Source organism: Chenopodium album, chromosome 27 (assembly GCF_948465745.1).
Source record: "Chenopodium album chromosome 27, dcCheAlbu1.1, whole genome shotgun sequence".
NCBI classification, from domain to species: domain Eukaryota; kingdom Viridiplantae; phylum Streptophyta; class Magnoliopsida; order Caryophyllales; family Amaranthaceae; genus Chenopodium; species Chenopodium album.
Window position 1 is genome coordinate 5,069,606 of NC_137860.1, and position 24,803 is coordinate 5,094,408.

General features: G+C 35.9%; 5 protein-coding genes across 5 annotated transcripts; 2 read left to right on the forward strand and 3 right to left on the reverse strand.

Moving 5' to 3' along the window:
* Window positions 1–1,409: 1,409 nt before the first annotated feature.
* Window positions 1,410–7,081, reverse strand: LOC145620853 (UDP-xylose transporter 1-like). The gene is made up of 7 exons (XM_081675575.1): window positions 6,839–7,081; window positions 5,328–5,479; window positions 4,216–4,468; window positions 3,866–3,998; window positions 3,556–3,717; window positions 2,671–2,946; window positions 1,410–1,769 (listed from the first exon to the last, which is right to left on the reverse strand). Exons 2-7 carry the CDS (start codon window positions 5,446–5,448, stop codon window positions 1,665–1,667), a joined length of 1,050 nt encoding a protein of 349 aa, XP_081531701.1. The 5' UTR covers window positions 5,449–5,479; window positions 6,839–7,081; the 3' UTR covers window positions 1,410–1,664.
* Window positions 7,082–9,854: 2,773 nt separating this feature from the next.
* On the reverse strand, window positions 9,855–10,991 carry LOC145619589 (proline-rich protein 1-like). Its single transcript, XM_081674301.1, has 2 exons — window positions 10,802–10,991; window positions 9,855–10,198 (listed from the first exon to the last, which is right to left on the reverse strand). The coding sequence occupies exons 1-2, from the start codon at window positions 10,989–10,991 to the stop codon at window positions 9,855–9,857; spliced, it is 534 nt and encodes a 177-aa protein (XP_081530427.1).
* Window positions 10,992–17,758: 6,767 nt separating this feature from the next.
* On the forward strand, window positions 17,759–18,340 carry LOC145619590 (uncharacterized). Its single transcript, XM_081674302.1, has one exon. It carries the CDS (start codon window positions 17,759–17,761, stop codon window positions 18,338–18,340), a length of 582 nt encoding a protein of 193 aa, XP_081530428.1.
* An 8-nt stretch (window positions 18,341–18,348) lies between these two features.
* LOC145619591 (uncharacterized) lies at window positions 18,349–19,101 on the forward strand. The gene has a single exon (XM_081674304.1). The coding sequence runs from the start codon at window positions 18,349–18,351 to the stop codon at window positions 19,099–19,101; it is 753 nt and encodes a 250-aa protein (XP_081530430.1).
* A 1,093-nt stretch (window positions 19,102–20,194) lies between these two features.
* Window positions 20,195–24,401, reverse strand: LOC145619202 (glucan endo-1,3-beta-glucosidase 12-like). Its single transcript, XM_081673842.1, has 3 exons — window positions 24,255–24,401; window positions 22,838–24,154; window positions 20,195–20,582 (listed from the first exon to the last, which is right to left on the reverse strand). Exons 1-3 carry the CDS (start codon window positions 24,310–24,312, stop codon window positions 20,548–20,550), a joined length of 1,410 nt encoding a protein of 469 aa, XP_081529968.1. The 5' UTR covers window positions 24,313–24,401; the 3' UTR covers window positions 20,195–20,547.
* Window positions 24,402–24,803: the final 402 nt, after the last annotated feature.

Genomic DNA, 24,803 nt, shown 5'->3' on the forward strand with positions numbered 1-24,803 from the left:
ATGGCCATGACCTAAGATCTTCAACATTTGCCCTGTAATTTCACGTCATGACTTGCAGCCTGAGTGGCTATCGCCCAAAAATCACCATGAGAGCGCCACTAATAACAGTGGTGTTGATATGATGTTGCCGGAAGACAATTTCACAATTGCCCCATTTCAGGTATAAAATGTCTGATCTTCTCCTTCAACTATCTACATGGCTACATCTCCCATGTTTTCTATTATTGACGTTATAGCTCACCACCACCATTGCAGCTCTACGCACTCTACAACCAGCTCCAGTTCTTGTGCTGAACTAGTTTTAGTAGAACACCAAAGAGTGACCTTGTACTAAGGCGAGGGATATAATGACCTACCTCGATGATTCGCACTTTTGAGCCTAAACCTACCTCATAATGATTTTATGGAGTAATAAAAATAGTGGTGCACTTATGAAATTCTATTAGGATTCCCTCTTAAAAACAACACCACAATATTCCTCTTGCCTCGCACCAGCACATACGCATTTTAGGTAAAAATTATCATGTCTCCCCTTAATCAAGAATCCTTTGCGGCCAGCCTCATAAAAGCCACCATCATAAAAAGACATGTATCCTAAAAAAGTAATTCTTCCGTTTCTATTTACTTAAAACATGTTAAGCACTGATGTGATGAAAGGGTTAAGTTGTTAGTGTTTAAATTTAACACTTTGTTCTTTTACCTTTGTCCCTCAATTAGTATGCGAAAAGATGTGTTGCAATTAATAAAAAACATAGGAAGTATAACTAAGGGTCTGTTCTCATTGACTAAATTCAGCTGAACTCAGCTGAACTGAACTCAACTGAACTAAACTGAATTTCAACGTAAGAGAACAGACCCTAAGTGTCATAGTGCCTTACTAGTACGTAGTGGTAATTAGGGGTCGTTTTACAATCTTAATTTTATGCTCTTCAATCAGCTAACCTTTATTTATTTATTTATTTATCCCATTTATTTATTATTAATTTTTAAAAATATGATTAGGGTTTGGAAGCAAGTTAATTTTATGTGTGTCCCTTTTGGAGGAATGGCACCAACACCCTTTACCAAATTCAACCTAATCTAGTTATGATTAGCAAAAAATATGCTGTAATTGGACTTTTCATGCTCACAATCGTCAATTGCAAGCCTAACATAGTAACATCTAAAGACAACTCATGGCAGACTTATAAAACATTAGGACTTAACTAGGTATCATTTTTGACATGGATACGTGTCTAAATACAATAATCAGTTATTATACCCTGTACTCGTATGCAAATTTTCATGTTTTTAGTTCAAAAGAAAGCGACAAGTGTTTATTATACTCCGTATCAACACAAATAATTATGACGAATTGAAGCATACGTGCGAGTAACGTAGCATTTGCTAGTTGTCAAATGACTAATGGACATAGGGAGAATATAAAAACATGTGTATAAGACACTTTTCAAATTGTTGGTAAAAAGTGGCTTTGTGGAGCATAATGCAAAAAAGATGAGTATTATCTTCAATTTACTGTTTTAGAATATAATTGAAATGAACCTTAAAGAATATTGGTATAAAACCAATCCCTTACAAAAATCCTCCCAACCCCCTTTTATAAAATAAAAATAAAAATAAAAGGTGAAATTCAAATAAAAGAAAGGTTAAAAAAAAGTTGATCATTAGACAAGAGAATCCTTGGCTGCTTTGACCTTTTCATGGCCTTCATTATCTTGTACACCCACATTCTTCACTGTTGATAGTGGCAAGTTTTCTTTATCTTTTATCTGCAACATGCCATTTACAATGCCTTTAGTATTCCTTCCTCTCATTATGTCTTAGAACTTAAAATGTATTGCCATTTTTTTCCAAATAATAATAATAATACAAAAATTGAATACATGAAATATAGAATAAAATAATTTTTTTAACTATGACATTTACTTTACAACAAATGATTTTACAATAGAATACTTGTATGTGTGGTATTCTCTCCACCCATCGTGAAGAATCATCCTGTTAGGTTTTGACACGCATATTAAGAATTTTAGTAAAGTAGGTGAAAAAGAGATTCAGGAAAAAGGTCCACTTCATATGTTTTGGTTAGATTTTTTATAAATAAATTTACTACAACCAGATATAGTTTTTGTGGACATCCTAAAAAGAAATACATGAAGACTATTTACTAACGGAGGAAGTAATTTTTTCAAATAGAAAAGAACGCGGCCTTAGGGCTGTTCAAAATGTGGTCTAGGCCGGCCAAACTGGACCATGAACAACCCTACACGACCTTAGTTAATAAAAATTCTATCCAAATAAGTACTTGTATTATTTTTGCATGTATTAACAGACTATGTTATTTTTTTTTTTTTTTGAAACAAACAGACTATGTTATTTAGTAAGTAGAAGGAAAAGAGAAAAATGGAAGAGCTAAAAAATCCTGCCCAACTCAAAGGGAATAATTATAAATGACACTTGAAAAAGTAGGAAAAAAAAAAAAGGTGAAAACTGAAAAGTAATACTAATCACAATTAAAAGGGAGAATCAAATTTTCAAAAAATTCAAATACAAAAGTTATACTTTTATAATTGTGAAAGTAGTATGAATTTAAAGAGGAGTTACTTTGTTAGTAAAGTTGAAATAAAGCAACAACATAAAATAAAGATGGAAAAAGGTTGATAAATTTACCTGGGAAGCTGTAGATAAATCTCCAACAGGAACTTTCTTTTTACTCTCATTGGTACAAAAATATGAGTAGAGTCCCATCCCAAATACAGCTATTGTTATTCCAATTATATTTCTCTCTGTAAATGGATCATGTAATAATGTGTAACCAAATCCAAGAACTAAGCATGTCTTCAAATGTCCTAGTACTTGGTATGTTACTGGTGATGTCTTTCCTATCACCAGGAATGTGCTGAAGTTCACTGACACCGCGATTAGGCATGATAACACGATGAATCCCTGCTCATTTAAGTACATTTTATACGGTCAAATATAGATATTAGATAAGATCATAAGAAGAATGGATAGATATGATCTGTATTAGTATTTAGTAGTATGTGCTAAAGTTTGTACTGTTAGATTAACTGCTGGTCGCGATTTTCTGTGTTCAGATTTTTTTTGCAAATACTGCTAATACATCAGTCTGTGGATACAACTCCGTGTTGTATTAACTTATAGCCCTATTTAAGTAATGCATACAATTCTGTATTAGCAGTATGTGCTAAAGTTTGTACTGGTAGATTAATTGCTGGTCGCGATTTTCTGTGATCAGATTATTTTGCACATACTGCTAATACTTCAATTTATAGATACAAATACAACTCTGTGTTGTATTACACACTTATAGCCATATTTTAGTAATGCAAACAACTCTGTATTAGCAGTATGGACTAAGGTTTGTACTGTTGGATTAATTGTGTTTTGCGGATTTCTGTGTTCTGATTTTTTGTACAGACTGTATTACTTCAGTCTGTACAAATATAGCTGTATGTAAGTAATGCATACACGATAAATGGCACGGATGAAACTCTATTAAGAGAATAAGTGGTAATTTTATTTTTAACTTACCACGACAAGAGGAGAGTACTTGAAGGCAAAGACACTTTGCTTGGTGAGGAACTTATCAACCATAGGACCAAAGACGAATAGGACAGCTGCTTGGAATGGTGCTGATTGATACAGCAGTTGTGTTGACGAAACATTAAGTCTTTTCTGTATGGTGTTAGTCAGCTAAAAAATAGTTTGGTTAAGGAATTCATGAATTATGTCATCAAACTACATACAGTAAGTAAATTTTCTGATTGCTGATTTCTTGGACAAACATTATATTATAAGTACTAATGAAAGGAACCGAGGCTAAATAGAGAATCAAGGATACAATCTGACCAACACACGTTGTGATAATGGCTAGAGCAGAAAGAACTGTGCCAACAAAATTGAGCTGCAGGTCGGTGATAGAAGCAATCCCGACTCCCACCAGCAACACGAACAGAGAAAACTTGATCTTTCGACTGTTAAATTTGAAGATAACGCGTGTTTCATTAATAAAACCAGCAGTAAAAATAGATTTTCTAGCATGTTTTAGGCCTTGTCCTGAAATTTTTACTGAAGTGAACGTATTTTTTACAAATATTAAAACTAATTCTTACTAATCAAAAGTTATAAACAGAGTATTCTGACTAATTTCTGAAGTAAATTCTCATATGCAGTAGAGTATGAATGTAAAACCTGAAATGTTTGTTAAGGAAAATGGTTTCCAGTAGGACAGTAAAAGGTATGATGGCGAGTTTCGTCATTTGGTAGAATCCAATGGAGTTGAAGCCAAGGCTCAAGTTAAGAAGTCCAATGGAAACTCCATTTAGGATGCCAAACATGACTACAGTCTTCATGTCCACTGATTTCGTCTCGAAAAAATTGAGGCGTTGTGCCAAATGAAGGGTACAATATGTTACCATCAAGTGCCAACTTGTGAGTGTTGTCGCTGCAAATACGAACATACGTTCACATATACACATGTTATTAAATCATCTAACTCGAGTAAAATTCAGTTTTGATCAGTAAAATTCAATGTCATTCTTTATACGAAGAAAGTCTTTACGTGTCAATTATTTTCTAGTTGCTGAATACTTCAAACCATCACATAAAAAAAACGTAATTATAAAACTAAAATTTAAGTTCCTAAATAAAAGACTACATTTTTAACGCTAATCCTAAGATTATATTGTATTTCTTAGATTGAAAGTTTGAAATGTTTTTCTATTGTTGGCTAATGATTGTTGTTGTTGGTTGAACTGTTGCCATGCTCAACCACCATATAGCTGGTGAAGCCTATTATTCAAAGGTCAGCCATGCTTATAAAAAATTTAATGTGCAAACCAAACAATGATTTGTTTGAAAGCAAAGATTCATTGCTATAGAAGTAGGGACAATTATGTTTCCTTTAGTAAGGTCAATTTATTAGTATCATTGGGTCAATCCAATGAATTAACATAGGTTTGAAAAATCAAATTTCCTTAAAAACTAACATTAAAAAGTGATGTTACATAAATGGCCCTACTGAATTGACACCTCTCACAAATTAAGTTAACCCAACTTCGCATGTCATATTATTGCTCTTTATTATGACTATTGATCTTTACTTCGTATTTGACTTATTACTTTAACAATTTAACTTTAACTTTGATAAAATCAATAAAACAAAGAGAGGGTAATATATATAAAAAGTACAGTAATAAAAAGCAAAAGAAATAAAAATGTAAGTCAACGGATAAAGCATAATCTTCTTTTTAAAAAAAGAGAAAAAGCTTAAGGTTAAAAAAAGAAGAGAAAAAAAGACGTACCAAAGTGGAAGCCAAGATTACTCATCAAGGCTTTGTTGCAAATAACAATAGAAACTGATGATGCTACTGATAGAAACAATGCTCCTACCACTCCTACTTGGAACTCCCATTTCTCTCCCATTTTTTACACTCTTTCTTTAGTCCTTAATTACCTGTTAATTAAGTAAAACCACCAAATTCAATTTAGTAAAGTAATCACGATGATGAACCCCTCTTCACTAGGGAAATTTTATGTATGAAAAATATAAAAATGTAAATACATTGACATAAAATTTTGTATAATGAAGATGACATATGTAGTACTTCGTACATAGTAGAAAATAAAGAAAATCCGAAAATGAAAGCAGACTAAGCTAGAGATAAGTTTTTTTTTTTTTTTTTTTTTAAAATAAAAAAAAAAACAAAGTAATGTAGTGAATTTACAAAAATAGGCACTTTGTGTACGGAAATTGATTTTGGCACACCTTTAATTGATTTTGGCACACCCCTATGTGAAAAAAGCATAGAAAATTGTGATCTCGCATAAGAATGTGCCAAAATCATTTCCATATACTCTACCTACCAATGCAAGGTACAAAAACATGGCTAAAATGATGCCAAAACAGGTACTATGTACTGTGTACACCTAGCTACATGATGAGCCCCCTTCTTTTATCGAATTGTCAGTGAATACATTGTACTCATAATCGTGCAGCGCATGTTGTGTGCAGTGTACATGCACCTACGTGTGTCACATATCATATCATCATCATGTAAAATTGTTAAGTAATATATATTTCTTCAGAAAAAATGATGTAAAGTAATAATATTTCGTAAATTTCTTTGATTACGAAAGACTTTTAAATAGCAACGAATAAAATAATATAATCATGGTAGTTATAATATAAATCAAAACCTTCGAATTTTGTGACCAATCCTCTCTAAAACTTGACTAGCTATGAAATTCTTATACTTGAAGAATCGACCATCTATTTGATTTTTTTTTTGGTTAGGATGGTATTGAGTTAACGTTAAAATTAGTTAATTAAAGGTAAAATCACAGTTCAGAAAGAATCATAGCAAAATCGCATAGAATCGTATGTACCAAGATCATGTAGGATCACACATAATTGTTGTAGGATTGTATGAAATCATATAGAATCAGAACATGATCAATTAGGATTGTACAACCTGCTATTTTTTTCTAATAAAATGAAACCAATAGCAACCAATCTTATTTTAAAGCCTAAAAAATAACAATTCGACTCAAACAATGAAAATTTATGATTTTTTGTGTACTACTTGAACTATGGGTGTGTAGAATGTAATAATGATTATCAAAGTATTGTAACTATTGTAAAGTTATCCCTAGACTAAATATGTGGGTATCGAACAATAAGAATCATGTAGTAATTTTCACTAAAAAAAAAAAAGAATCATGTAGTAATAAAGTTGATATAAATATAAACATTTTTAATTCTTTTTTTTAATAGAGAAAAGGAGAATAGAGGAAAAGATGAGTTAATACGTACTTGTCAAAAGGTGTGCAGGCGTAACAAAGACTGAAAAAACGCTTTAATTTAAGAAGATTTATTTACAGTTTCCTTTATTTTTCACCGTAGTCATCCAAATGACCTCCACCAATGATATCTTGAACGTGACCAATAAGCTAAAATTTGAATGTAGATCAAATCAAATGAAGAGATTTTCTTAATTAAACTCTCTCTAGCTAAAAACCTTCTCTTCAAGTTTGTGTGTGTGTGATAATGCTTTGAAATGAGAGAGAAAGAGAAGAATGAATAATAATGAGAAAGAAGTGTTAGGAAGATCATATACATGATTTATCTTGGGGTTGAAGGAAAGGTGGGTTGTTAGTCCTTCTAAAACACATCGTTTTCAAGTGTATTTCTCTTGTTGTTATGTAGTATATATAACTAATTTACTAGTATAATACATTATTAATATATAATTCTTGTTAATTAACATCTAGAAATAGAATATGAGCTGCACCAAATTGATTAAAATAAGTGGACAAATTAAATTGTGCGGCGATTGATTAGAGAAATACTGTATTGACTTTGAACCCAAGCAAGTACTCGTACGTCACTACGTCCATGTTTTATTATGGTGCATGGAATGTGTTTTATATGCTATAAAAGTTATTTATTTATTTTTTTTTTAAAATATTTTTAGATCATGTAGTATTCTAGCATTGTATATGCTACCAAATTATCTGACTAAAACTATTTAATTATCTAGCATGTCTAAGTACTTCGTACCCCGTAATTTTTTTATATATATTTTTATTTATTTATTATGATTAATAAAATATCGAAACAATTCTTCAAAAAAAAAAAAAAAAAAAAAATATCGAAACAAACACATATAATTCTCATTTCCTAATGTATATTTATTAGAGTTATTTGATAGAGTATATTAATCGATCTTGAGTTTTAATTATCAACTTAAATTTATAGTTGAGTTGGTGCTTTAGTATGATAGATATATATTAGATTTAATTTGACACAAATATTACGGGTTCAAACAATTGAGGTGTATACTATATACACTTTATTTTAATAATGAGTAGACTCCTAATAAGACCTTAATCTTCACTTTTTTGGTCCAATATTTACAGGTCAAGCACTTGCAAAAGGCGTAACATACGTAATTGAAGGTTGAGGAATTCATAAAATACTTCATATATATGGAATTATCAGCCTATTGAAATATTAACCTCTATCAGCCTATTGAAAGTGCGAGAATTAAAGTCAATTGTTAGTTGGCATGTTAATTAATTAAAGACATTATAGTAAGAAAGATTAAACATGTAGTCCTCCTAATTCCTATAAAGATGCTTGAAACACAAGCTCGAGAAGGTAAGATGACCATTTCTAATGCCATCCAATATTGTTGTTGTATGTATCTGCTAAAATAAGCAACCAACATAAATAGTAGGCAACAAACTAATTTCAATTAATTGTTTAGTTTTGGTGGAATGTTCACCTTCAGTTTCACTCCAAACTATTAATTAGTCACCATGTGTTTTTTACTTGTTGATTTTGCTACACATACACTTTCAATTATATTTAGTCATTTAATTACTTTATTTATTCTTCTCAATAATACTTATCGAATGTCTTAGGGGGGTTTTAAGAGTTTTATAATTTTATAAAATTTCATCTACGTAGCTGATATCTTGCTTAAGTTATTAATAGAAGGAATAAATATGTTTGCAACTATAGCACATTGTGAAAGTGACATGAGAGTGAGGGATAGCTCAAGTACGTGGTTAGAGCTAGCTTCCCTTCCAGTTCTTGGTGATCCTGAGATTTTAATCAAGCTTGTTTAATTTCATTAGTAGATATATAAGGCCTTGTTAAGATTACCAATAGCTAGCTCGGACGCCTAGACCACCCCCTGACCCTTTTGGCAATTGAATACCTTTGTTACCTTTGCTAACACAATGCATACCTTTAATTTGTTACCTTTGGGTCCCTATAAAAAAAATGAGCCATTAAGGTATCAATATTTGAAGCAATTGAATGAGAAAATTTCCTCACATTTGAGAATTTGGGAAGCCATTGCTACTAGCACTGAGTTAGTCAATAACAACCATTTAATTAAATAGAAGAGTGTTCAATATAATACGAAGCTTGTACCTTAGCTAAAAGGAGGTTTCTATTTGATTCAATTGTTATTTTTGTATTAGATTTAAATCTCTTTGTAAATGTCATATGATTTTTTTTATCACTAAATTGGTATTTTCCCACCAACAACATGTTACATGTAGAGCTGGTGAACATATCGTGTCGTGTTGTGCTCGTGTTTCAAAGTTAAATGGCCTGGATTGGGAAACTCAACACGAACCGACGCCAATTAATTAATAAACATGTTATGTCATATGGACATGTTTAATTAAACGGGTCGAAAACCCTTAACACTAACCCGCTATTTTCATATCCAGTTTGTGACATGTTGTTGTATTATACTCGTACGAAGTATAAAATAAGTGTTAACCTTGTACAAAATATATATCGATAAATCCATAAATTGTTTTATTTATTTTTTTTTTTCTTTTTTTTCAGGTTGGTTAAGTCATGTTAATTTTGTATTGGGATCTCGACACTAACCCAACTTGTATAATTAAATGTGTCATGTCATATTGACATGTTTAATTAATCATGTCGTAAGCCCTTTTAAACTTTTCATGTTCAATTTGTGTGTGTTGATGTGTCATGTCAGCTATTGCCAGCTCAACTGTCATAACTCATAATTGTGCAATACTTGTATTAAATAAAAGATAGAAATATTTGCCATTACCTACCTTTTTTTTTTTATAAACTTAGTCAACTAACAAGCATTTATGTTACTCAGTCAATTATCATCCAATAACTACCAAAATTTAAATTTGCTTGTTCTCCCACATATGACCAACTCGATCATTATAATTCACAAATTAAACACTAAATTTTGCCATAAGGATTTGTTTTCAATTTACAACAAATCATCAAAAATAAAAAGTTAATATGTAATTACATAAGATACTCATTTTGAGCCTTGGTAGGACTTAGCATCATCATCAAGTTCAACATCACAAGTAGGTGTGGTATAAAAAAAAGGACCAACAACATATTTGGTCATACCCCTAAACATAACTGAAGGCTGTCTTAGTTTCACCCCTGTATTTCCTTGCCCAAAATCTGTTGGTATATTGCATGATTTATCCGGGCATGATACTAATCTCACTATACAATCTTTTGGGTTCAAATTCTTGCCATGTTTTACCTTGTCTACCACCATGTTGAACTCACCATCATCGTCTGTCACGTCGCTGTCGTAAATTGCTAGTCCCTTGCCCTCATCTAAACATGTTATTGATACTCTAGCACCTGTTAGAAGATTGGACTTAATTCATGTTAATCATACAACGGATGAATTTTGTTTATTTATATATTTATTGATTGAATGTCACCGATTAATTTATAGAGTAGATTAGGAACGTCTTCTTGCAAGACCGTGTCCTTAATTTGAGAAGATAATAAGAACATATAAATTCTACCAATACTAACACATTATGAAATCAACATGTATGTTGACTTTTGAAACAACTATCTACATATATCATGTTCAAACTTCAAAATCAAGATTCTCTTGGATATTCAAAATATATATACTCGTAGTATATTATTAACCCACCACTAATCACATTTATTGATATATAAGTTCCGTAAATCTCAAAATAATACTCCTAACCTTTCTTATTATGAATTGTTATGGACTAGAGGGGATGGATATAAAATAACATATTTCGTACAATAACTGTATTATACTTCATAACATACTTAAATTTCGCCTTAATTTTATTTTAAATTTGAGCAAGAGTAATGACACTGGTCGACATAGGACACATTACATGACGTACAAAGTAAGTAAAAATGAAGTACGAGTACATGTTAATATATAGCACGAACATAAAAATGTATGAGACGTACCTTTGATAGGTCTTCCACCTTCAGCCCATTCATTCCAATCACCAGAACAATCTTGGCATTTAACTATGCCACCTACATGAAATTTCTCAGTTTCATCCTTTGTTGCTTCTAATGCTTTGAGGTTGCATCCCAACATTATAACCACCATCATCCACCCTACAACGCCCATCATTGACACACTCGCCGCCATCTCTCCCTTGACTTTTTTTTATATGTTGACTAAATAAAGATGGTTAATCAAGTGTCATACGAGCCTAATTGTCATTACAAGTTTTATAGAATGTTAGTGGAAGGGTAGACGTGCTTCCCATAACTCTATTACTATCTTCAAAACATTATTGTCAACCATTGCATGCATGCACGTCTATTATTCCATTTGATGATTTATTTGGATTTTTTATTCTTCTATATATTATTGGCTTGAAACATTTGTTGATGGCTTTGACTTTATTACATTTTTTATATTGATGTGAATTGAATTTTGTATCATTTAATTTGTTGGTTTAGTTTTGATACTAGAAGCTCCCACAATAGTCAATCATGTATAGAGTTGTGACTTGTGAGATATATAGCCTACACTAAGGCAGTTTTAAAGAGATACTAAGGTGTTTGTGTTGAAGTTCTTGAAGTATAAACAAAGAAATTTACAATATTTATTCTTTTTTTTTTTGGTTGGGATTTAATGGCTATTGGGATGCCATGATGTTAGCTTCCTCTTATTGCTGCTTTAATGGGTGTTTATCCATTAAATGGATCGGCCCAAATAGGCTTATTTGAACCCCCAAATAGAATGTTTTTTTTTTTTTTTATTTGGAGCAAATTCATGTTGTGTACCTCTTCTTGTTTTAATAGGTGTTATATTTAGGTCGGCATATAATTTTAGACAATTTAATTGACTTAAATAAAATAAACCAGAAGACTTATCTAAGCCTAGCATAGACATTTACAACACCAAATAATTTAAAAAGTTACATCTGTCTTCCTTGAGCATTCTCCATATATCAATAACAAACAATTAATTATCAGGGGCGGATCAAAGTTTAAGGCGATTGGGTAATTGACCCCACTCATATTTAAAAAACAAAAAAAAAAATTGTGTACATCCGATTTACATTAATATTATTGTGTATCAAACTGTATTATGGTAATTTTTAGGCAATTTGGGGTAAGTTTTAACTCTTTTTGAGTAACTTTATATATAAATCCATAAATCTCTCTAAAACGAGAGTTTATCTCACTAGAATTGTGAGTTTCTTTCTCCCTACTCAAAAGGATTTGGCCTTTTGTTCTTGGTTACTGTTACATGCATTTTTATCTTTCTGCCTTACACAAAGATTTCTTTCAACAAATCTAAGCAAAAAAACCATTCGGATTCCCAAGTATAGCTACCCAATCAGTGGTGGGGAGTATTTACACTCAATATCTACCTTTTCTTTTCTCACCAATCGTGTAGGAGATTTTAAACACTCCTTTTATTCCATATCTTCCTTTTCTGCTAGAACCAATCGGAGTAAAGGAGTAATTGCAAGCTTTCTTCTTGAGCCCATCACCCTAACATCATTTGGTGAAGAGCAGAAGTATTAGTTCTGAAATTGGTGTTTGCCATTTGTTAGACATGCAATAACTCCCTTTTACCTTGCCTCTTCAAATTCCTTCACTATAAGAAGGATTCATTTACTCAACAAACAACATATATCCCTTTCACTTCTTCTATTCTCTTCTATACTCTTTTCTTGTCTGTACTACTTAATTGAAGTGGTCTGGCAATCCAAAATCCAGCTGATCCTAATAATAACAATGAAAACGACCCTCCACCAAATAACAATCGACCAAGGTCCCATAGAATGGGAATCCTGGTTACCCCACCACCTCACTATAATGCCTTAAACAATATTAATTTCAATAATTCAGCAATAGGAGTCTTTGTAGGCACAAATCCACCATCTGCTACATATGTGCAACACATCATCAATCAGAGGTGGGTGACAAGGGGTCATATTCGTGTACATCGAACAGGGGATTTTTTCTTGTTTGAATGTCTGGTCCAAGGTGATTTGGAGGGGTTGCTAAGGCAATACTCTAAAGTTTTTGATGGGCGTATTATTAATCTAAGAAGGCATCATGCAACACTCATCCCGTAGCAAGTGAATTTCTCAACTGCAAGGCTGTGGGTTCGGGTATATGGACTGCCCTTGCAGTTTCTCACGGAAGCTTGGGCTAGGAGGATCTTCGTTCACATTGGTTACTTGGATACTCTTGAACCAATCACAAAATGTCGTTTACCAGATAGAGCAGAATTGAGGGCATGCATGGTGATTGATCTCACTCAGCCACTGATCCCAGGCTGTTTTATTCCAGTCCAAGGAGAACGAGTTGTCTGGGTTTATTTCAGGTATGAGGGTGTGTTTCGTTTTTGTAAGTCTTGTGGTTGTGTTGGACATAGTACTAGCAATTGCAATTTGAGAAGTGATGTAGCAGCTAGGCGTTTATTAAGGCGTTTGGGGGCGGTTGAAAGGGATGGTCTAAGGGTGTTGCATGGCCCTCTAGACTATCCCTACTACACTAATTATGCTCGAGGTTTGCCTGATGTTTACAGGTATAGGAATTGGGGCTTGAATCTTACTCGGTTGCAGGCACCAGAGGATGTTCCACTAGGAAACAGAGCACTATTTAATGTGAACTCTGATTTGGATTTTAACTCAGATGATAGTAATGATACGGTTTACTTCTCGGGGTCTGGAAGTTCTAGTGATTCGGAGGTGGCGCATGATAATGGTATGGAGGCTAGAATTGAACTGGAACAGGTTCAATTGTCTCCGGGAAGGCGATTGGGTGTGGGACGAGATCCATATGCAGAGTTCACACCACCAAATTTGAATAGCACTCCTATGCAGCAGAGGCAGTCACAAACTGGTAACTTTAGGGGGCTTGAGAGCAGCACGAGGATATCACCTGGGCCTATTAACCAGGTGGAAAGGGTGTCTGAGGGTCCAATTGGAACGATTATTCCAATGCCAAGTAGAGAAGGTGGTCTGGGTCGAGGAATATCGCATTCAACAACCATGAGTAGACGGGTTTCAGCTGCGACTACAGGGTTGAATTCGAGCTTCGAATTGGGGGAATCCTCATCTGCTGCAGGGAACAGGGAGAGGGGTGCTGCTAATACCCGTACCCTGTTTCAGACTCTGGGTATAGGTGATTGGGCGTTTCCCCCACCTGAACCTGTTCAATTTGGTGAATCTACGGCTGCTCTTGATACCTACCCTGTGGGCTACGATCCAAATTTACACCAGCAACTACTAGCGCAGATAAGCATGAGTCCAGATCCGATAATTGAGGCAATTAAAGTGCAGCAGCAACAATTTGTTCAACCTCAATTAAATACTCACGAAAGTGAGGATGATGGGGTAAATTCTTTAACTTATGAAGATTTCTTGGATAATAACCATCTTAATTTTGTGGAGGCAAAGAGAGCATTCTTGCGTGCTATGTCGGTGTACAGGGCCACGACAAGGCGAATCTATCCAGCAACAGCAAGGTCGCCATATCTCCCAGATTCGCCAAATACTTTTCCAACAAACCTTGTGCACTTACCAATGACGGAGTATGATCCTCCGAATTCGCTAATTTCACCAATTCAACAAGCTGAACAGCCTCCGAATTTGCCAATTCATCCGATTCAACAAGCTAACCAGCCTTTGGTGATAAGGGAGGCTGAACAAAGGGTTTCTCACAAAAGAGTGCGCGCCACTGAGAGAACACCATCGAAGTCATGTGATGATGACTCGGTGCGAGGTGCTTCATATGACATGGGCTGGGTGGAAAGGAAGCGCTTGAAAACACTTAATCGTTGGGCGGATAAGGGTGGTTTTAATGTCTGGCAGCGTGATAAGAATGGGAAGTTTGAATTTAAATCGAAGGCGATTAGTGATGTTGACATGGCGCGGCAGTGGGAGGTGCGCATCAAGAAATCACTCTTTGGTAATTTGGGGAAGAAGAGACAGCAGGTTTCGACTTCGGCAGATTCGAGTCCAACCAAAAAACAGAGAAGTGAAGAGGTCAATTCTAATTTCCAACCTTTTGATAGTGACATGGAGATGGACATGAACAATGAGGAAAGTGGGAATGCTGAGATGTTTGATGAAGAAGTTGGTGAAGTGGATGCACCGGAACAGCCCCCAAGGGATCAATGAGAGTTATTACTTGGAATTGTAGGGGATTAAACAAGACTCTATCCCCTACTCACCCTTATTTAGTATGGTTATTAGCTTCTAAGTTGCCTACTTTTATTTTTATCTCTGAAACTAAAATGTTGTTTAGTGATGTTAGTAGTTTAGTTTCTAAGTTTACTCCAAGTTTTTCTTATGGAGTAGATTCGGTTGGTAGTAGGGGGGGCTTGGCTTTGTTTAGTTGGTATTTGGGGCAAGTCTTTTGTATTGCTTCTTCCCCAAATTATATCTTTTGTAATGTTGTGGACATTAATGGAAGTAGTAGGCACCTTTTGTTTTTGTACGGAGCGTCGAGTGTGGGAGGAAATTGCATCACTTATTTTGGCTACTCCTAATGTGTTGATTATGGATGATATTAACCAATTAGAGTATTATGGGGACAAATTAGGGGGATCATCTTTGATAAGAGGTTTGGATGTGTTTTTGGATTGGAGATTTCAAACTAATCTCTTAGAGGTTCCTTTTACGGGGCCAAGATTCACTTGGTCAAATAAAAGATTGGGTGAGGAGTTAATTATGGAGAGATTGGATAGGGCTTACTCTTCGCCCCAGTGGTTTGATGATTTCCCGGATGGAAGAGTGATTCATGAACCCATTTTAGTGTCGGACCATGCGACGATTATTTATGATGCGGATCCTAAGGTTTCAAAGTCTAATAGACCGTACCAAATTGAGGCGTGGTGCTTGGCTTTTCCGGAAATAAAAACTTTTATTAAGGAAGTTTGGGAGATTCAGTGCACGGGATCGGTGATGTACAAGTTTCAACAGCGTTCGAAATGGTTACGAAACAAGATCAAAAAGTGGTGTTTGGATAACAAAAGAATGTGGGGAATTAATTGGAAAAAAATACTCTAATGAGCTTCTTGATCAGGGAGGAAGAGTTACTAATTTGGAGGAGGGTAATGTTTATGTCACTGCAATTAATGACACTATCAATAAGAGTAGTTTGGAGTTTAAATATTGGAAGCAACGCATGAAGGATAGGTGGATCAAAGAGGGAGATGTTCCGACTAAAATGATGTATGGTAGAGTGAAGCAGCGAAGACAACGGAGGGAGATTGTCACCTTAAGGATAGACGAGGAAAATTGGGTCCATGGGCAGGAAAACTTGGAAATGTTGATTAGAGATACCTTGAGGGAGGTCTATAATCCTCAAATGGAGTCGAGAGATATTATGAATGAAAAGGTGGATTTAGTGCTTCGGGAACTCGATTTACCTAATTTGGCACCGGAGGATGCTTCTTCTTTGGTTCGACCGTTTACATATCAAGAAATATAGAAGGCGATATTTTCTATTCATAACTTGAAGGCACCAGGGCCGGATGGCTATATAGCAGAATTCTTCCATCAACATTGGGAGGAGGTGGGACAATCGGTAGTGGAGTCAGTCCAAACCTTCTTCTCCACGGGTTATCTGCTAAAAGAGTTTAATGCTTCGCTTCTTGTTATGATTCCAAAGGTGGACTACCCGGAGTTGGCCTCACAGTTTCGGCCAATTAGCTTATGCAACACCATTTATAAGTGCATTGCTAAATGCATGGTTAACAGAATGAAGACTCTTTTGCCGAATTTGATTTCGGAGTATCAGCATGCTTTTGTGCCGGGGAGATATATTGAGGATAATGTAATGCTGAGTCATGAATTGCTGCACTTGATCAATACCAGCAATGGAAAGTCAACTAAAGCAGTGATTAAGCTGGATATGTCTAAGGCTTACGATCGAGTAAATTGGGTTTTCCTCTTAAGAGTCCTTAGGGCTTATGGTTTTCCAGATATTTGGATACAGTGGGTTTCATAATGCATTTCAACGATTTCCTATAAGACTCTCATTAATGGTCAGGTTTCGGAGATGTTTAAGCCTGAGTGTGGGCTGAGACAGGGGGACCCCTTGTCCCCACATCTGTTCTTATTCTGTATGGATGTTTTGTCGCGTATGCTTTCGATGGCAGAAGAGATAAACTTGTTCAGAGGGCTTCGGGTGACACGACGATCACCTTCGATATCACATTTATTTTTTGCAGATGATGCAATGGTGTTCTTTCATGCGGACAGGGAATCCTGCAAGGTAGTGGGGGACATTTTTAAAAGATTCGGGGAGATCTCGGGACAGCAACTAAATTTTAACAAATCTTTTGTAAAATTTAGTAAACTAGCTCAGGAGGAAAAGGTGGAGGATCTAAAGGCGATTCTGAACATAGGAAGGGTGCAAGTCTTGGATAAGCACTTAGGTGCACCAATTGACTTTACTTCACAGAAGGTGGATGCTTTTAAATTTTTGGTGGATAAGGTTGCGGCAAGGATCCTCTCTTGGGCCACCCTAAAGTTGTCACAATCTGTGAAACTTATCTTAATTAATACCGTTCTAATAAGTATTTCTTCACATGTGATGAAATGCTTCAAGCTGCCAGCATCGATTACTAATAGGATTGACTCCTTGATTGCCAGGTTTTAGTGGGGTTCGTGTGGGGAAAAGGGCATACATTGGGTAAAAAGGGGATTAATTCAGAAGCCGAAGGGAATGGGTGGTCTTGGTATAAGATCGATGGAATGCCTCAATGATGCACTCTTATTTAAACAGGTGAGTCGGGTACATTGTAATCCCCAGTTGTTAGTGGCTCGTTCGATGGACCCGACTCATAAATGCCCCCTATGCATAGGAGGGGTATGTTCTAGTCTGCGTGGTAATGCTTCTTGGGGGCGGAGGGGTTTATTCAATGTGGGGAATAAGATGGTTAAAGGATACCATTGGAAGATTGGTAATGGTGAACGTGTGAAGGTCGCAAACATGAGATGGGTACAGGGCTCTCCACCGGTTTTTAAGTCAGATCAAGTGTTAAGAGGGGTTGGCTCGGGGAGAGTGAAAGACTTGTTTTCCACGGACAAGCGGTTTTGGAATGTGACTATTATTAGGGAGAGGTTTGAGTGGAGTACTGAAAGGGCAATTTTAGAAATGGAGTTGCCTATGACTGAGGAGGATGATGTGTTTTATTGGGGTGGCCATCCCTCGGGGAATTACACTGTGAAAACTGGATATGCTTTTCTAATGAGAAATCTTTCTTTGCCGCAGGAGGTAACACATGATACTGCTTTTTTTAGGGTAATCTGGAAGCTTAATATCCCACCGAAATGGAGCCTGTTTCTATGGAAACTGGTGATGAATGGTTTGGCTGTAAAGTCAAACCTTGTTAAAAGAGGGATAGGTATTGAGGATTTTTGTGACTCTTGTGGTGTGGAAACAGAGGACCTACAGCATGTTTTAGAATGTGCTCTTTTGCACGGTATGCTTGGAACGCCTGTTCTTTGCATATAGTGTCTGAAATGGATGAATCTACTCCGTTAGGACACTGGATTCAGAATTATATCCTGCTTTTTCATAGCGAGGATGGAAAGAATGGTGAACGTATAGGAGTGTTTATAGGGGTCCTATGGAGTCTTTGGGTGACTAGAAATAAGAGGGTCTTTAATAACCAGGGGGGATATCTTGCAGACTTGTTTCGAAACTATGATGAGGCAATGCATAATTTGTCAGTTTGGAGGAAGAGAGATGAATGGGAAAGTGACAATTTGATGCAGAGGAGTAACAATGGGGCGCCTCCAGGCTTTGAAAGAGTTAACATTGGGAGGGGACAAGAAAACATTAATCACCTAACAGATTTTAGATTGGAGGTGACTATTGTGGTTGATGGCTCTTGGCAAAAGCGGACTAGGAATGCAGGAATGGGATGGGCGTTCTCGGAAGACCAGTTAATTTTTGTGCCAAGGGGTGGCAGTTATGGCAAAGCACACTCCTCTTTACATGCGGAGATAATGGCATGTGTAGATGCACTAAAGTGGGCAGAGGCGAAAGGGTATCAACATATAATTCTGTACACCGACTCCTTGGCTTTGGTCAATTTACTGCAACAACCAAAAAGGCGAGAAATGAGGCTAATGTGGACGATTCGAGAACTCCTATGTACAGGAGTAAGGTTTGCTACATGTCTGATTTGGAAAGTAGGAAGAGAACAGGTGGCTATGGCTCATGTTATTGCTAATAGTTGTAGGGTTCACTTAACTAGCTTTATTGTTTAGTGTAGTTTCCTACTTTGTTATTGTCAAAAAAAAAAAAAAAAAAAGAGTAACTTTATATAAATAGTGGGATTTTTTTTTTTTTTTGTTGAAGAAAAGGGAGGGAGCCTTAAATAATTAGGGGACAAATTGCCCATTAGTACATAAGGCATTAAGGCATAATGTCACTAGGACAACAGCTAGACCATATTTGTTCCACCCCAAACAGCAAAAGACGAGCCAAATGGTGAGCAACAAATTCCCCTGTGGCTTAACATGAGGCCATGAAATAAAATCAAAGTAGAACAAGAAAAAAAGATCATAATCAAGCCCTTTTGTGATTTCTTACAAAAACCATAGGAATATTGAGTTTCTTTAGATCATTTAAATGATGTACGTATATTTAACCATAGGAATGCTCTCATGGATTTGGAACTTTTCCATTCTATGAAAAAGATAAGTAAAGGGAGAAAGGGTACAATAGTTGTAAAACTTGACATGAGTAAAGCCTGTGATCGGGTAGAGTGGTCTTTCCTGAATAAATTATTAAAGGCTATCAAAAGCTTCTACCTTCCTGGCAGATTTGGATTAGTTATAATAACATGTATGAATATTGCTAAAGCTAAAACATGTCAATTGATCCATAAGGAATTGAGTATCTTTATTGTCTCTCAAATACTTTTTATTAGATTAAGCTATTGGTTTCAAGGGTTCATTAGTATCCTCCACTAGAGCTTCATTTACATGACATTAACATGTTTACTTTTCTAAACACAAGAGTCCAAGACCTTCCAAACATTTGGGCTTACCCTATTAGATTTGGAGCCTTGTCTCTATTCCAAAAAAACGTGTTAAAAAAATAGATAAAATAGGGAAATACTTTGCATTTGATAATTAACTTAAGATTTTGAGTTGGATTTAATCAAAAATTCAAGATTGATATTCTTGTTTGTGATGGAGAATTGGCTTTCCATTTTGTGCAACAATAAATATTCTATATGAATCTTGAATTACAGTAAAACTGAAGTAACAAAACTAGAGATGAGCTGTTGTCAAAAAAAAATAAAAATAAAAATAAAAAAATAGAGATGAAGCCTAAAATCAAAGGGCTCTTTAAAAACCAACCACCAATTGAATAGTACTCGTAATAAATAGATGCATCAATGTTATATAACAATCCGTAAGAGAGAAAAAAGCAAGTTAGAGTTAATTCGTAGTTAATTACATAGCAATTATACAAAACTACTTTAACCCGCTTTCTACTACTACTACTAGTAGTTCCCCAATTAATGTTAATCAACTGCCCCCCTCCCAACTATTCAAGTAAATACATAAACAACACCCCCCAAATTTAACTAAACCACTATAATAATAATAATAATAATAATAATAATAATTGTACTATAGCTTACATAATTATAACTCAACTACTATTCATTCTCACACGCTTCATAACGTCACCCTTTCATATCAATATCCCGTTGGAAAGTCGCATTTTCCATATCCTGCATTCACAACATTTGTACAAGTTGGTTTCATCAGTATACTGTATACTAGGTATTCATTAAAGGAAGGAGTAAGTGTACTATGTTAGTCTGTTACACAAGAATTGAATTTTGGTACTCCCTTCGTTTCCTAGAGATTAGTAGGGTCGTGTAGGATTCTCATAACTTTGAGTACGGGATTATTTTATTCGGTTGGTTTCAGCAGTCAGGTTAGTGTTACCGACTGAATAAAATAGCTCTATCAAAAAAGTAAAGAGGGGTATAGAAGTTTCAATTCAGGTATTCAGGTTGGGTTTGGTGAGGCTGAGTCCGGGTTGAGTATATACCAAACTTAAATCATGCTAAATTATTGTGCTCATGCAAGTCGGGTCAGTCAGATCAGGTTTTGACATCTCTAACTATTGAGTTTTAATCTCCATTTTACCCCGTTTTCTCCCTAGAATACCAAACTCTACCTACAATTACGAAAGATATCACCGTTATATACACTAGTCACCACAGCTGTTTTTTATACAAACTCTCATGATTTTTAACCAAACTCTCATGATGGAAGAGGGAAAAGATTTTCTATAGTGATTATAAAATAATCAAGTTTACTAAGACAAAACAAGTATGAGATCCAAAGTTCCAAAAGTATCTAACATAGCAAGACACTTTGAATAAAGCAGACTCAAATTTCAATGCTTCCAACATTGGTCGAGAATATGTTAGAACAAACATTACAATATGTTAATCACATGATACCAAAATAAAAACAAAAAGAAATAAACATAAAAAAATCAACACTTTTATGAAAAAAGTAATAATGTGGCACTAAAATTTGATCGTTAGTGTTAATAACTGCAGAAAATTTGACTAAATTGTCGATTCTCACTGACAAAATTCCAGCAGCTATGAAAACCTTTTTTATACAACATCTACCACATGGCTAACTGGGTCCAATGCCGCACATTTGCACGCATTTGCATTCACAATACAACCAAGAAAATAGCAAAATCTACGGTCACAAATGCAGATTGACAGAGCACGAGGTCACCATTATACTAACATCATCACCCTTCATTTTTTTTAGTTTTTAGCCTTAGTTTAGTTCAAAATAGTGTCAGCAATAATAATGGACGTCAAAACATGACAACTCTATAGGACCACTTCTCTTAGCAAGTTTGTGTTATTGTAACTAATTTTTCACGAGTATGGACTATTCATGTGTTGGGGTCGTTCCGGATTGAGTTGATATAATTTGGGTCATTGGTCATATTCAGTGGTGATGAGTTGTTCAGTTCGGGATAGGCTGATAGGGTAGGGTTGAATCGGGGCAACTTTAAATCGGGTTTAAGTTTAGTTTTGATTGAATTTTGTGATAATTTGTTCTCTTGTCTAATTCTATGCTCCAAATAAAATTTGTGTTTTTTAGTGACCTAGCACAATTAAGGGACAATTCACAATTTAAAGTTGCAAAATCTATGCATTGAACAACTGAATGTGTTTTTAAGCTATCATACAACTGAATGTGTTTTTAAGCTATCATTATCTTATATTTTCTAACTCGAAAGCAAAGAAAACTTTAAAAAATTACACACAAAATCATCTAGGTTTAGATGGAGTAAATTACACACTAAATCATCAAATACAAAGTATCTTCCGATCCCCAATAAATAACTATCGTCCTAAGTACGGAGTATTAAGTACTCAATCATTTTATCATTACAGAACAATTGAGATTAATGTTTTCTCATCAAATTAAACAAATGCCAACTTGATTTAGCCAGACTTTGTTTACAAAAAAAAAAATCAAATAACATCAACTTTACGTCTTTATACTCTAAAAAGACGTTCATCTTTAACATTAGATGAGACAACAGTCAACATTAGTGTCCGTTTTCCCACTTTAAGCTTGATTTTAGGCTCACTACACTTAAATTAGTTCAATTTAACTGTTAATTGGTTGAATATATACTGTTAACTGGTCCATCTCTATGAAATATACCAACAAGATAATGTAGACGGAATTCAATCTCAAATCTTACAACTAACAATGCTAGATATATTCGCCTTCTCCATCTATGAAAAAACAACTTGAGCAACTCAAACAACAATATAAACGGAATTCAATCTCATAAGTGTGTTAGGCATACATATCTAGGGCGACCCAAGAGACTTGTTAACTCTACGTGTAAACGGGATTTAATCTCAAATCTTAACCAAAACCATAAAAACATAAAACAAAGACAGAGTTGAGTAGGGAGAAAACGTACTTGGTGGCTTAGAAACAACAAAGGCAGCCCCTTCAAAGTCACAAGAGCCAAATTTCCGACCATTCTTCTGATAAAAACTATTAAACGCATAAGAAGCATGAGCCTCAAGCGTATTAGGGTCAAAACAAGATGAACCAGGTTGAATCGGATGACAATCAGCTTGCCCTTCACCACAAGCATAATCCAATGCCGCCTGCAACTTCGCTTCACTCATCTCACCGTTCGCAACGCACCACGTCTCCTTCACCGTCACCTTCCCTGTCCCCCCACCACCATTCCCCGTCGCTGGACTCACCGCTGGCGAACTCCCCTTCACGTCTTTCCAGCTCTTCACCTCCTCAACCGTCAGCGGAATGTTATAAACCTTCATCTGGGAAGGGTAGAACAGCCCGTAGTTCCTCTCCGATGTCGGCCCGGGTTTCTTATTCTCGTTAAACAGAGCAAACAAGAACACCGTGAGGTCCGCCTTGGGTCGTAACGGAGTCCCGCCGCCGGTCAAAATCCGGCGGACTAAGTTACCGTTATACGCGGCGGCGTTCTCGACAGAAGCGCCGATTTCCATCGGATCACCTTTCGACGGCCAACCAGTTTCCGTCACAATAATTGGGATATCGTCGTATTTAAGCGCCGACATTGCGGCGAAAACAGCGTCAATCTGAGCGTCGAAAAGGTTGAAGTACCGAAACCCGTTTCCGGCATCCACCACACCTGGGTTCTCCCTAAAAAGCGCGTAATCCAACGAGATGACGTCACTGTTCCCTTGATAAGCAAAAATGGGGTAAGCATTCACCATTAAAGCAGACCCACTTTTCCGAAGAAACTCCAACATGGGCTTAAAAACCGGGTCAACCAACTCGGGCCGGAACGACCCGGCTGAAGAAGGGTAAGAATTCCCCAATGCGCTCAACGCAATGGGGGAAGAGACCTTGATTTTGGAGTCCAACCCGTATTTGACAAGCGCTGAATGGATGTTTTTCATGGCGGGTACGAGGTAAGTGGTGGTGTTTTGTGGGTCGACGAAGACCTCATTGCCTACCGCGATACCCTCAATGAGGGTACGCGGGTAGTACGCAACTACGTTGCGAAGAACCCACACGCTGGCGTATGAGGTACGAGTAGCAGCAGAGCGGAGCTGCTCGTTGGGGAGGTCAATTGTGACCTTAATGTTAGAGTTGGCGAGTGCGCGGAGGACGGCAGGGTCGGAGTCGTAGACTTTGATACGATCAATGTTGTTGGATTTGAGAAGGTTGACGACTTTTGAAGCGGAAGGTAAGTCGTTTGCTATTCTGCCGTAGTTTACTCCAATTGTTCCACCTTCTGTTGCACAAACAAACAAATAATGTAAGTAAATTAGATCTAAAAATTAGTGAAAATGGGGGGAAACTTAAGAAGAAGAAGAAGAAGAAGAAGAATGTACCTGAAAGAGAGAAGAATGGAAGGAGGAGGAGGAGAGAGAAGATGGTGAAGAGGTTCATTGGTGATGCTCTGTTTTTTTTTTCAGAGGGAGGAAGGAGAGAGTGAGGGGAAGTGGGGGAGTAGAGAGAGAGTTGAGTTAAATGGAGGTGAGAGTGACTACACAAGTGGGGGGAAGTGGATTAAAATAAGATTCTTTTACTGTGCACTGTGCTACACTCTAGGAATACAGGAGAATGTGGGGGCATTTACAGGGTTTTTTTTTTAATTACGGAAATATGTTGGAAAATTTTAAGGTGTTTTCGGTTTTTAGCGCGTTTTTGTTGTGGTTAGACATAGCAATCCTAACCCAGACTCGATGATCCAACTCGAATGACCAGACTTATGATTCAAAATTGACTCGGATGCATCAACCCGAAAATGACCTGAAATCCAAAATTGACCCAACCCGACCCGTATTCAACCAGAAAATGGAGTTGACCCGACACCCAAACTGACCCAACTCGATATTGACCCAAAGTATTTGAACCAAATAGACCCGACGACTCGAAAT